This window comes from Gobius niger (assembly GCF_951799975.1).
Source record: "Gobius niger genome assembly, chromosome: 5".
Classification (NCBI taxonomy): Eukaryota; Metazoa; Chordata; class Actinopteri; order Gobiiformes; family Gobiidae; genus Gobius; species Gobius niger.
Window position 1 is genome coordinate 9295415 of NC_136856.1, and position 14813 is coordinate 9310227.

The 14813-nt window shown below is 40.7% G+C and overlaps 1 protein-coding gene across 5 annotated transcripts in view; it reads left to right on the forward strand.

The window, feature by feature from the left end:
- The window catches only part of LOC306962846 (connector enhancer of kinase suppressor of ras 2), a 143870-nt gene that overhangs the window by 39730 nt on the left and 89327 nt on the right, over positions 1-14813 (forward strand). For all 5 annotated transcript variants that reach the window (XM_079556182.1, XM_079556181.1, XM_079556185.1 and 2 more), the window contains exon 3: positions 10633-10835. In XM_079556182.1, the coding sequence (XP_079412308.1) occupies positions 10633-10835 (203 nt within the window). The remainder of the gene's footprint in view (positions 1-10632; positions 10836-14813) is intronic.

Consider the following 14813-nt stretch of genomic DNA (forward strand, 5'->3'; position numbering starts at 1 on the left):
ACTAAGTAAATCAAATCAAATCAAATCAAATCAAACTTTTATTTATAAAGCGCTTTTCATACTGAAAGGTATCACAAAGTGCTTTACAGATTACAACATTTAAAACAATACGGCTGGCACAACCTCCCATATATATATTTTATATAGATTAAATAAATAGATGTCAGTTAAAGGCTAAGCAAAAAAGGTGGGTCTTGAGCCTGCTCTTAAAAACATGAACGTTCTCTGCAGCCCTGAGCTCCTCCTCAGGTGGTTCCAGAGGCGAGGGCCGTAATATTGGAAAGACGCCTCACCATGAGTCTTTTTGTTGACTTTGAATAACTAGGAGACGCCTGCCGGAGGAGCGAAGGGGCCGTGAAGGTTCGTAAGGTAAAAGCAGTTCTGTTAAGATAAAGATAAAGATAAGAAGATAAGAAAGATAAGAAGGACCAAGACCATTAAGACATTTCCTGGTCTTCGTCAGGACACGAGCTGCTGAATTTTGTATAAGTTGTAAACCTGAGATCCTCTTTTTGGGAAGACCAGAAAGCAGGGCATTACAGTAGTCGATACGACTGGTGATAAAAGCATGCATTAGTGTCTCCGTGTTGGCCCGAGAGAGAATGGGGCGAACTCTGGCTATGTTCTTTAGATGGTAAAAACCTATCTTTGTGATATTCTTAATGTGTGGAATAAACGCCAGCTCAGAGTCAAAGATCACAACCAGGTTCTTCACCTGTGAGGAAGGATTAATAGACAGTGACTGTAGTTTGGGTAGAAGTCTCTCTCTCTGGGCTAGTAGCCAAGCAACACGCAAACTTATGGGAACTATTTGCCGTGGAAATCATTAAACAAACCTTTCGGCCTTCATAAAAGTGTGTATAGTTTATGTTGTGTGTCTTATGTGTCAAATGGCCGTATAATAAGTGGGATAATGTATAGAACGCTGGTAATTATTGGGAAAATAAGCACCGACAGGGCTGATAATGACCAGTGTTCTATAGCCTACATTATTCCTTACTTATTATGGGTTGTGGGGAAGTTGCAGAATTAAGGAATAGTTGCAAGGATAATTTTGCAGTTCATTGTATAGTTGCGACAGTTGCGGGATGTTTGGAAAGGACCCATGCAAGTTTGCTTTGAGAATTATTCGTCAGATGTGGTTTTGGACGAAGCATTACACGAGGAGTAGCAAAGAGGCTTCTTTCGACGACGGCTGCTGCCTATTTTGGACAAACAAGTGCAATAATGGGAGTTTGTTTGTGCACACAAAGACTTTTTGTGCCGCGAGACAATATCGCTTTTCTCACCATACTTTACCAGGATGGATTTTTTAACTGTGGCATGGGACAGTAAGGAGACGAGGTTTTCAAAAATGTGGGCATTATTTATGGCGCCTCGGAGCATAGGCGCCGAGGCGAAGTTTTTCCTAGTGGGGGCCCAGTCAAACAAAAGGATGAAGCAGTTCAGCCTGGTTTTACTTACTTTTGATTGAACATTCGATTTGTTTTACATTAGTGTTCTGATGTCTATGTCATTGCTGTTTCCAAATGGATCCTTTGCAAATGGATAATTTTGGCACAATCCTGTGAGAAAAAAACATTATATTAGATTTGAGGGAGAGAGTTCAGCCTGAGGGAGTGAAATGGTGACGTGCTCATAAGCATCAAAAATTCTCATCCATTACAACTATAGCATTTTCATAAACAGCCAATTGTACATAGAGAGACGGCACTCGATGATTGCTTTAGATTGAAAAGCACATCCTTTCAGGGCTGCCCGTGATAGTCTTTTAGAATAAAGAGTGGTTACAAAGTCAACATAGGGAGCAACTATGCAGCAATCAGTCTCTCAAGAATATTATGCACCGCTAAAATGAAGACAAGCTTCCTACGAGCATATTCTGACAGTCTAACTGCTTAATAGCAACACTACGTATCACTGTGTAGCCCAGATTCGTCCACTTCTCCAGTACAATCACATACAGCGCCCCCTACAGATGGGTTTAGCTATTAATAAGCCTGTCATTTTGTCTTCCCTCCGTTTGTGAGTGCCTGGGTCTGCCGATGGCGACGTCCACTACTTACCTTTACTCTTTCACAGGCTAATTTAAGGCAATTGTATCAGCAGGCTCAGTTGGTTCCTTAAGGACAATTGGAGCCGTGGACAATCCCAATGGTGTTTTTTTTTTTTTTAGGAGAGTAGTTGGAGGGGTTTTAGAGCGTGCTCTGAAAAGGTCTGATTGGGAGATACCGTCTGTCTTTTTCCACAGGGTTAGATGTTGAAGAGCCTCCATTTCTAGTGGAACGCTGCTCACATCCTCTTTCTCATCGTGTCTGACTGGGCCAGCAAACTTGAAGTCTGAGTATGCACTGGCATTGGACAATAGATACAGACGGCATCTCTGGAATCGCCCATATATGGTCATGTTTGAAAAATGTTTGGAGAAAAATCTAAACTTTCTTATTCAAAAACTACTTTAACAAACGCTGAATTATGAATATAGTTTTCTACTATACAAAGACGTGGAGAGGGGCAAAGTGGTTCAACAGCCCATAGATACAAAAATAACGGAGAATGCTAACTTGATGCTTCATGTTAGCATCGGGCTAATGCTAATGGTTAGCTAGCGCTAGCCACAACAGCCGTTTTTTCACTTCTACTGAACAATCTGCTGAGAGAAAATATCCAAATGGGCCCGATTTACACTTGACTTTATTTATGTGTGATAAATAAGTTCATATTCCACCAGAAAATGGCTAAAAATAGTGGAAAATTGTGTTTCTCTAAGACACTATTTTCCCCCTCGGTGAAGCCACGCCCCCTTCTATGACGAGATGCCGTCTGTATATATACCGTAGGAGTTTGTGATTCTCCGCCACATCTGCAGGGACAGTTTTGTGTTCTGGGACACTTTTCGTGCCTCAAGCGACAGTACAGGTCTTCCTCACTAACCACCTTTTGGTTAAACGCTTGGAATTTGAGGAAGGAAAGTGATTTTGTGGGCAGAAATGGATACAATCAGTTTCTCACAACCGAGCACATTTTCTCTAGTTTGGCTTTACCCCAATCCAAAAGCTTCTGGAAAAAAGGTGAGAAAATAGCGACAGAACTGAGGCGAAAACAATGATGAAGATGTGACAAAAAAGTGAGAAAAAACGGACAAAAATTTGACAAATATTTGACAAAAAAATGATGAAAAAGTGGCAAAAATGTCACAAAAATGGACAAAAAAATGACTGAAAGTGACAAATAAATGACGAAAAATGTACAAAAAATGTACAAAACATGCTGAAAAAGTGGCAAAAATGTCACCAAAAAATTGACAAAAAATGACAAAACATGTGACAAAAAGTGACAAAAACATTACTATTTGACAAAAAAAAAAAAAAGAAATCTGATGATGTGAGGAAAAAGATCAATTTAGATGAGTTTTGTAGATCTTAGCTTTCAAATGAAGCGTTACACTTGCCTACAGGATTTGGGTAAAGCTGAACTGGAGAAAATGCTTTCGGTTCAGGCGGGAGTTAAGAGGTTAAAGTACATTTCAGTATCAAGCGAGACCAATGACAAAACCTCTAAATTTGGACAAAATATTGGTCATTATTTGTATTTTTAAAACTTTTTTGTAGCTTTTTGGCGATAGCGATACAGTGTCTCTTTGTTTAACCTGTAATAGTTATATTTTGGTGATATATTAAAGATTTGGGCCGACCTAAATGCCATGCAGCAAACTGAATCCAACCAATGACTACCAGTACTTCACCGTCTTGTAAAACTGTCTCTCTGCTCTGTAAATGTAAAAAAAAAAAACTGCAAACATATTCGAAAGCATAATAAGTGCAAAATCAATGCGGCTTAATTAGCAGCTGTCAGACACGCTCCACTTGGATACATGTGTTTGCTGGAGCTGCGTATGTGGCCTCCAAACGTGATGCAACACAACAGAAAGCAAGGCAAGAAAGATGGATTAATTTTCCAACACTGAATTGTACTTGCACGAGTGCGGATCCTGCGGATAGCCGCGGAAATGCGTTTGCACAGGGAAGAGGCTACTCCAGTCGGGGCTGCCATGGCAACCGAATCGACTTGGGTGAAAGAAAAAAAAAAAAAAAAAGAGAGAGATTTTGTTGGGAGGGGGTTGTTTTAATGACATGGGCCTCTTACTGTATCGATCAGACAGACGCACAAAGATATGCAGCTCAAATGATTTCTCGTGCTCACGCTGTGGTATGGGGCTGTTGTGCACCAGCGTTAGGATTGTGATTATATTTGTGATGTATGTTTGATTCTGTGCACTTTTTTAACCATGTCCTGGAGGATCATGATTCCAAACCAACCAAAACACCTCTGCATCACGGGCATCTACTGTCTCTGGTAGGCCTGTGCGAATCGATATAAAACAAATCAATACTTTAGAAACCGGTGACTTCTTCCAGATTGAAATAATTGGTGTATTTTAATGGCAGGAATCAAACAACGTGACAATGGCATGGTCTGCTTTCTCTCTTCTGTACAAACATTTTTTGCACCTAAATATATAAATAGGCTAATTATATAGAAACATGAGTTCAACAGCAAATGTATTTATTATTGTTAATCTGTATAGTTATTCAAGTAACAGAGGCAAAGTGCATTTATAGGTAGCTTTCAAGTGTTTTAGGAAAATCTGATCACTCATGTATCTTGTAGAGTTCATTAAACAGTAATAATAATGCCACATTTATATGAAAGTAAAAAATAAATAAAGGCCATATAAGGACCATAAAACAGCGCCTTTAAGGGACTATACAGTTTAAAAATGTTAAAATTAAATATTATCCTCCCCCAACAATGTCCTGTAAAATGAGCTCAGACCTGTTCACCACAACTGCCTCTAAAATCCTGCACTGTCACTCAAATAGCTGTTAATTCGGGTCCGAAGTGCCGTCATGCACGAGCTTAATATAGAAGCTGCAGTTACATGTGTGACCTGAGGTGGCAGTAGTGAGTATAAAATGGCTAACTTGCATCTAGCCCCTTTAAGTGTTTAACAATTGCTGTAAACAGAAATCAAAGTGCCGTTTCTCATCCTGACAAGGGTTAGGGTTATTGTGGCTCAGAGTGGGCGTGGCTGGAGCCTTTGTTTGAGGCTAACGCTAACATTAGCATCGAGGACGTCTCTGTGGTATTTTAGACTTGAGTAACTACGGTGGAAGGAGAACTCTTTTTTTGCACAACCTGCACACAGCAGTACATCTGTCTATCGTCCCATTGGGATGGTTTTAAAACAAAACTGAGTCCCCAACGGGCCGAGTGAAGCGTCTCCGTCCATTGCTGTTGTGGGCGGATGTGCGTCATATATATACGGCGTACCAGAAACAGACAAGTAGAAAGGTTCCGGCTCGGGATTTCTGGCTTGGGGGAAAATCAGGGTAAATACGATTAATTGCGTGATTAATTAATCAAAAATAAACGTGTTAAAGTCCCACCCATACTTTTAATATTTCTTTTTGTCACTTGAGTCCTGGACGCTGAGAGTTAAATGTAAAAAAAATGATGAAAAAGAAAAAATGATGAAATGATGTAACTTCAGTGTTACAAGATTTGCAAATGTTAGCATGTTTGCAAATGTTAGCAAATGTTGGCATTTATGATTTGCATGGATTAATCAAAACAGGGAAGAAAAATCAAAATTTGCGATGTTTGAGATGCTGATTGGTGCTAATTGGAAAGGAATTGAAAGTTGAATTCAGTATATAAACATGATTGCTCCATGATTCTGTTTCACAATATGAAGTGCAATACAAGCTTTAGTACTGCGCTTCATATCCTCTTGTATTGTGAAACAGAATCATGGAGCGATTATATTGAATGAAATCCCCATAATTTAACCTTGTGGTGTGCCTGAAATCGTATCATAATCAATGTTCTTCAACACAACCTTTTGAAGTCTTCACTCTTTTGAACACCATACAGTGCATCGTCACCCCCCCGCTGGGCATCGTGATAATGCTTGACATTATTAGCAGAGAACCAAGGCTCAAACAACACCAATCAAAAGCCTTGCGTGTTCATTCTGACATTTACAGTCAATTCACCAGAGTATAGAGATCATAGTGTATGCGTGACCCAGTTTCCCGAAGGATGCATAGCTGGGTGCTTTTGCGCTCTCTCTCTCTCCAGCTCAGTGGCTTGTTCTGCCGCTTTAGGTCCTCATTTCGGCGCTGATTGTCTTCTCCCGCTGTCACTGTGAAACCGTTTGTAGTGGGTCGTGACTGTATAGATTAGCATTTATCCAGACCAGAGACACTCAAGACGTATACGAGTGCCATTGAGAGATTTCAACCAGCCAGACTGTTGTTATGTTATGCTTTTTTATTGATTGGAGCGAGGGCTGAACAATATGAGAGAACAAAACCCCCACGATATTCAATAACTGTGATAACAATATTTTACTGAATTATTTCAACACTGTACATGCAAATACTTGACCCTCTTAACCCCCGCCTTAACCGAGTTTTCTCCAGTCTGACCCGTTAACTACCACCTGAACCGATCACATTTTCTCCAGTTTGGCTTTAGCCAAATCAAAAAGCTTCTTGGGGAAAGAAGCACCAAAACAGCCACAAAAAATGAGAAGAAAACAAGAATGTAAATGCAACAAAAATGTGACAAAAATTCAACAAAAATGTGACAAAAACTCAACAAAAATGTGACAAAAATTCAACAAAAATTTGACAAAAACTCAACAAAAATGTGACAAAAACTCAACAAAGATGTGACAAAAAAGTGACAAAAACTCAACAAAAATGTGACAAAAACTCAACAAAATGTGACAAAAATTCAACAAAAATGTGACAAAAACTCAACAAAAATATGACAAAAACTCAACAAAAATGTGACAAAAACTCAACAAAAATGTGACAAAAAAAAAACATAAAAAAGGTGACACAACACAGCAACAACGCAAGGAAAAAGATCAGTTATATGGGTCTTAGCTTTCAAATGAGGTGTTACACAGGCCTATAGCCAAAGAGGACAGAAGGCATTCGGTTTAGGCGGGTGGTAAGAGGTTAACCAAATCTTAAAGCTTCTTGGAAAAAGCGTCAAAATAGCAACAGAAATGAGACAAAAACGCATGGATGAAAACACAATAAGAAAAGCAACCAAAGATTAACAGAAAAGTGACAAAAGCGATGAATAAGTAACTACAATGCATTTAGATGAGTTTTGTAGGTCTTAGCTTTCAAATGAGGCGTTGCACTGACCCCCATTGAGTTAATATAAACTTGTTTTAAAGTATCAAGGAGCAGAGAGTGGAGTAAGTTTTGGCTGAGATCGTGAAATGAATTGACTGCAGGAGGATGTGATGGAGTTTTGAAAGTTAGGTAGTTGGTGGTGCAGCGGTTTGCACTCGTGAAGCACAAAAGTCCCGGGTTTATTCTATTTCTATGTGGAGTTACTTGTTCTCTCCGTGCCTGCTTAGGTTTCCTCTGGGTACTCCGGTTTCCCCTATCACTAAAAACATGTGCAATAGGCCAGAATGAATGTAGTGGCAGGGAAGTTAGTCTGGTAACATAGGAAGAAACACAGGAGAAATGGGAGCAGTTTGAGCGGGCGGGCCTAACTCGCACAGTTTGTCAGTGAAATAAACCAATCAGCAATAGCAGCTGTAGTCCAATTCACAAAATATGAACTGAATATAAACTGACGAGAACGTAATCTTGTCAATTCTCTGTGATGGTCGTGACTGGTTCGGCCCGAGCTGCCAATCAGTCACTTGTTCACTGTGTATGTCCAGACCCACCTTCTTTCACACAGTAAAAGAAGTGGGTAGCCCAAAAACCGTAGCCCAAAAAACAGGTGTGATGCCATTAGTCCGAAAGTTTACCATTGAGCAGAGGTGCCATAGTCCAAAATCTAACCCAGTTGTGGATTAGAGAACCATTTACAATCACTGGCCCTAACCTTAAAAGGACTAGATGCAAGTTGGCCATTTTATGCTCACTACTGCCACCTCAGGTCATATGTGTAGCTGCACTTTCTATATAAAGCTTGTGCATGACGGCACTTCAGAACCAAAGTAGCAACTTTTTGAGTGACAGTGCAGGATTTTAGAGGCAGTTGTGGTGAACAGGTCTGAGCTCATTCTACACATCAAGACATGGCTGGAACATGTAGAGGGAGGAAAAGACATAATTTTAACATTTTGAAACTCTGTATAGTGTTTTACAGTATTATACAGTAGTAGTACAGTAGTAAGGTCAGTGGACTCTTGCGTAAACCTAATTTTAATTCTCAACCCCTACTGAATGGGACATTTTCGGACTAATGGGCCGTCGGACTAATGGGCCGAGCCCAAAACCAGGCTACGGTTTTTGGGCTGATGGCTCAGATTGCCGGTCTCGCTTCAGTCAGTCCACTCCAATCGGCGGCTGTGCACAATAATAGCTTATCGCCACTATGTATCAAGTGACTGAATAATGTGTGCCACTTTGAGAAATGCTCATGATTTTCTATCTACATTTAATGGAATGTACTGTGTTAAAATGAAGCATTGCCATATTCTTCATATGAAACTATTACTAGAATCACATGAATTTGTGAATAATCTTGTAGGTTGTCACACGCTTAGTATTTCGTTGGACTGCCTTAAGCTTTGATTACAGCACACATTCACAGTGGCCAAAGATTCTCAATGGGGTAAAGATCTGGGGGCCAATCTATGTGTGAAAATCATGTGATCCTGATGAATCCTGGCATTGTCATCTTGGAATATGCCCGTGAAGAAATCCATTGATGAAATAACACTCAGGAAGTTCAGGTCTTCTGATCCCATTCCTTGTTTTGCTGAACCTAGACCTGACCAACAGCAGCAAACCCCAGATCATAACAGTTAAATCCAGGCTCCGACTTTACGAGCGTATACGTGTATTTGTCCGTGATACATCTTTGAGCCCGTCTGGGAGTGTGTGTTAGCTAGTTGTCAGGAGGGATCAGGAGCTGACATTGAGGACATGTCTGGAGGTGTCCCGGGACGAGCTGCACTGTTCGTCCCACTGGAGGTGCTGTGCTCATTAAAGGGGTCACAGAGTAGAGTAAGGGCCCACTCAACCACATCTGAGCGCCTGTGGCAGTGCTGAGGAAAGCTGTTTTTGGGGAGATGGCGTAGTGTTATTTGTTTTCGCTTTGATTGATGCACACACGCTCATTAACAGCTAATATCATATTCCTATTGTTAAAAAGAAGTTATCAAAAATATCCCCCGGGAGGTTTCGATCATTGCGCCGCCATGCTTGATGTTGATTAGTGACATCAAAAGGCTTCATGGAAGACTGTCATGATGCAATAAGATGTAAAATCGTTGTTAAGGAAGGAGCGCAGCCACGGTGATGATTAAGAGGTGATGACTGGGGTAATAAGGGACAGGGAATAATGATTTATGTCTGTGCGGATGTGCCTTATGAGAGGAAATATGCCACCTCTCAAAAATAAAGGTCACACACTCATATTGTGTGTGTCTTTCGTTTTCAGCTTAGTTTTGTTTCAATGAGCATCTGCAAGATTTCTTTTTACATCCAGTGTTGAATTAATGTTTTGGTAAGATGGGAGCGGCTGAACAAAGGCTTCTCCAGCACATCCCAAAAAGTCTTAATGGGGTTAAGGTTTGGACTCAGTGGTGGCCAATCCATGTGTGAGTATCTACTGCTCCACAGTTTCAACGTTTAAGAAGAATCCTGGCATTGTCATCTCAGAATAAACTCATAACATATGCTTGTACTCATAGTCGTACTCATTAATGAAGTCCATATACCAGAAACCGATACCACTTGACGTGCGGCCGACGCTCTTTCACGTCTCCGCTAAGCAGAGAAAATGGCAACAAACTGGAGAACTCTTTAGTGGAAATAAAATATTACACATAGAGCTGACTTTACTACAGCCTAGACTGCCTAAATCAGAGTCTGTACTGGATTTAACCAGAGCTAAATGTTGTTAGTGCTACAGCTCGGGGTCTGCAGTGTTTACAAGATACAGGCTAACGTTGCTAATGTTGCTAACTAGCCGCTAACAGTTTTGGCGATTCTTACACCAGAAAATCCAACTTAAAGAGATACAGCAAGTCCATATTGAGCGAAATCAATCAAAATGCTGTAGCTACTCGATAAGTAGCTATAAATACACGAGAAAATCCACACGGAGCTGAAGTAAAGGCGAAAAGAGACCATTTAGCTGCAATAAGAAGTAACCATCTCAATACTAAAGTTAACTAAAAATAGATAAATGAATAAAGCACAGGCATTGAGGAGCTTTTTCGACCTGGGCTGTGAAAATTAAAAATTATATTGAATGAAAAAAATATAAAAATAAAATGGCATCTGTACAATTTTGATATAACTTGATATACAGTGGGGAAAAAAAGTATTTAGCCAAAATCCAATATAAAGTCTATGTGGAAACTGACCAAATACTTTTTTTCCCCACTGTAGCAGTTCATTAAACACAAGGAGATTGTTCCACAGATCCGAAAAAGTGCAAACAGAAGTGTAAAATTGGGGTAGTGGTAAAGGGCTGTACTATAAATGAGTCAGCTCCCTTTTATTCAGAGAGAGGCAAAACAATCGTGTTTACCATTTCGTCTATGAACCAGTACCTCTATGTGTTTTCCAGAACTATGGCCTGGAAACGGAGAACCTGCGCACCCTGTCCCACAAATTGAACGCCTCGGCCAAGAACCTGCAGAACTTCATCCTGGGACGGCGGAGGGGCGGCCACTACGACGGCAGGGCGTCCAGGAGGTTACCCAACGACTTCCTCACCTCTGTGGTCGACCTGATCGGGGCGGCGAAGAACCTGCTGGCGTGGCTCGACAGGTACAGCCCCCCCTTTTATGTCATGGCAAAGTATAACAAAAAGGGGTTCTAAAAAAGGTTCTAAATTAGAGGCCGGCCGATATGGGTTTTTCTCAGTCCGGTGCCAATATTTTGGGATGTTAATTGGCCGATATTTCCAAATGTCTGGTCTATAATCCTGTAAAAACAAATACTTTTATTATTTTAGGCAATCCAATCACAGTTTCTGTCCCAGCTTTAATTAGTTGTCGTTAGCATTAGCATATTGTTACTAGCCGCGGCTTTTTGTGCGGTGATCAAAAATACAATAGTGGAGCTTAAAACTAACCAGCGATTGAGTTGTGAGGAAGTCTCTTTAATTTTCGGTCCCGGAAATATCAGCTTTTTTTGCTGCTAGATTGGCCGATATTGGAAAATCCCCAAATATCGGCCTGATATATCGGACAGCCTCTATTCTAAATAAGGTTTGAACATCATGTCCTGTGACAAAGTAACCTGGCTAACACCATGCTGCTGTGTGCGCTCGAATCATTTCGAACTGCACAGCAGGCTGGAGACCATGGCCGAAATGTTCGCATGGATTTGGGAACCAATCACAGAACGAGGAGGGACGGCAAGACGATGACGCGCTATTCGATATACGGAAGCTTTTAGTTTATTTACGGATAAAAAAGAAAAAGTTTATTTACGGATCCAACATGACAGCAAAAGATGCGATGGTATTTTTCGATCAAGCTTTAGACCATGTTCTAAATAGTTTATCTCAAAAGTTTACAGTGGGTACGTCATACGTGATCTCATGCGATGATACGATTGGCTGTGGCCTCGTGCAGACGCATGATAGACATTCGTAGCGCCCAATAAACGACTCTGGACGATCGTAAACCACACCTCTCCTACGAGAAAATGAATTGGTGGTCCCCAGACTAAATATCACTTGTGATTTTAGTCTGGTGTTAGCCAGGCTAGTGACGAAGTGAACTCCACGTCAAATATATAAAATGAACCTGCTTTGCTGGAGTGGTCAATAGGGTTCGGGAATGTGATGTCATATCGCTAATCATTTTGGGATTAGCAGCAATTGTAAACTAATGGAGATTTTAAAACTTAAAATACTGGAGTTATTGTTCACATTAAAACACTTGGACACCACAATGTGTTAGATGGATTTACCAGCAGTAACTCAGCAGCTAACGGAGTAGTTCCACGGCTTTTTTCTAAACTTTTCATACTGCTTTTAGCTAATGTTAGTCATTGGAGATGGATGTTAATATGGCGGATCTCCATGGTAACTGTGGAATTTCCAAACTTATGGTCAGTTGATTCTGGTTAGGGAATCAGGACACTGGATCTTGCAGCTTCTTCAACATTTAATTGTGAACAGCGGATAGTTGATTGTACAGAAACATTGACTTGATGATTGGTAGATCGATTGGATTTGTATACAAGTTTGTGGGTGTGGTCTGACTAGGTATTGAGTGATTAAAAATATGTAACAGTTATAAATTGGGATAATCATCACATAAAACTATCTAATTTGGATACTAATAGAGGAAAAAATGAACAACAAATACTCACTTTATAAAAGGTAGCGCACACCAGGGAAAGGAGAAAGATTCAGCAGTGAAGTGATTGCTATGTGGAGTGAGTGATGGTTGCTAGGTGATGGTAAACATAATGTACCTCTAAAATAGACCTATACATTGATTACAAACAAGTCTATCTGACATGTCCTTTGCTTTCACTAGTAGGGAAAGCATCATTCCCTCTGGAGACTCTACTGTATTCAAAACTACACTTAAAAGCATCGGCGCACTCAGATCTATTGATGTAGCAGTAGAGAGTTATGCACACATGCAATAAAACAGCTCGGCACTTAAGTAAAGTTGTGGAGAGGCCCTGGCCCTAAATCAAATATTGTTGTTTGTCTCTATCAGTGGTTTTAAGAGTAACAACAAATGGCTTTTTATTGGTCTCTCTTACAGCAGTCGCACTAAATCACACTTTACAGGCCAAAGCAAAATAAAGCCTAATATAACAAATGTAATCCGCTACACAGACAGGCTTTTTATTATGTCTGCTCTCAGTCATTTACTTTGGTGGAAATGGGATTTTGGGCCACATGTCTAAGTGTTATAAAAGCGAATTGGATGAGAATCTCGCTGTCTGTTGCCTTTGGAAATAATCACACTTTTTAGGCCATTATGAAAAAACAGCAGTGAAGTGAAAACCGGTTTAAGAAATGTGTTAAAGATGATTTTGTGGTCTTGGGTTTTATCTTAATGTCTGTCATTCATTTCAGTTGGATATATTTATACATTAGATGGTCCTTATTGCTGAACACTTCAGTTTTTAAGGATCCAAAGTGAAGTTACCTTTGCTTTACTTTCGCTTTGCACAATTCAAGACTCTCAAAGCACTTTACATTCATTCACTCAGCTGCCATGGGGCTGACTAGGGGAAACGAGGCTGCCAATCTGCAGCCCATTCCACCACAAGCGATCACTCTCTCAGTCACACGGCACATGTGTCGTGGGTTTATTTCCTTACCCTAGAACTTAAAGCTACACTGCGTACAATTTTACCCAATAAATACAATAGAAATACAATAATTTCTTTTATGACAGATATTTTCATCATTGAAAAATACCTCATAAATGTACAAACATGTGATTTTGCTGTGAGCGGCTCAGCTCTCCTGTGGGTACGTCTCCGGCTCGTTTCCATGGAGATATTGACTAAAGTCAGTCAAATTTGAGATTTTAACGGGTTAGGTCTTCATACATGTCCATTCTTTGATTAACCACTGCAGTAATAGCATTTTCTGTGCTGAGCTGGGCATTAGGAGGATGTTTTGTACTGATGGCAGATAGTCCAAAAGGTTATGCAGTGTGCCTTTAAAGGGATATTTCAGGATTTTTGACATAGGGCCTCATTTCCTAGTTGTCCAGAGTGTTGCTGATTTCTGGAGATTTTTTTTTTGTAATTCATGCGGTTTTTATATTTGACGAGTAGCGTGGCGCTAGGCTAGTGCTAGGCTAGCGCATTTCTATGTTATCAGCTAGCCTGCATTAAAAACACTCTGACCCGCTCCACAGAGCACCTGAGGCAAATCACTTGGAATAATATTTGGAATATAACTGACCTCCCCTCCTGGAACCGCCACCTTAACGTGGTGGAGGGGTTTGAGCACCCGAATGATCCTGGAAGCTCTTGTCTCCCATGGCAAACAGGTCCTATAGGTGACGGGTCAAAGAGCGGTTCAGAAGCCCCTTATGAGAGACCAACAGGCCCGGTTAATCGTGAGGCCGTCCTTCTGTGGACCCACCACCTGCAAGAGGAGCCATAGGGGCTGGTGCAAAGTGATTTGGGCAACTCCAACAGCTGCCCCCATGACCCGGAAACGGAAAAGTGGAAGAAGATGGATGGATGGATGGATATAACTGACCTTGCATCACATGAATGATCGCATTTTGAGGGACTATTTTCTAGCAGATCACTCCGCCGCCGCGTAGCTTATAAGACCACGAAGCTGATGCTGCTCAAATATAATTTTTTTTTTATGAAAAATGGTTAAAATTATTCTATCGACACAGACATTGAGTATATGGTTAGTCTGATTTGCCTCAGGTGCACTCTGGAGCGGGTCAGACTGTTTTTAATGCAGGTTAGCTGATACCATAGAAATGCGCAATCTGGATAACTAGGAAATGAGGCCCTATGTCAAAAATCCTGAAATATCCCTTGAAGTACTGCATCTTCTAGTCAGAGCTGCCCCATCAACCTTCGAGTCATCACATGATCACCAAGACCGACCCAAATGGACTCCAATCTGCCCGTCTGGACCGACATGCATTAAAAGTGACGCCGCTTCACCTGCTGTGATTGCAGCAAAAAAAATGAAAGGACATTTCTTAGGCTTGTGTTTACATCTAATGAGCTGCTCGGGATTTGATTGAAACCGTTCTCTCCAATCACTTGGCTCCGCGATTAGCCTAT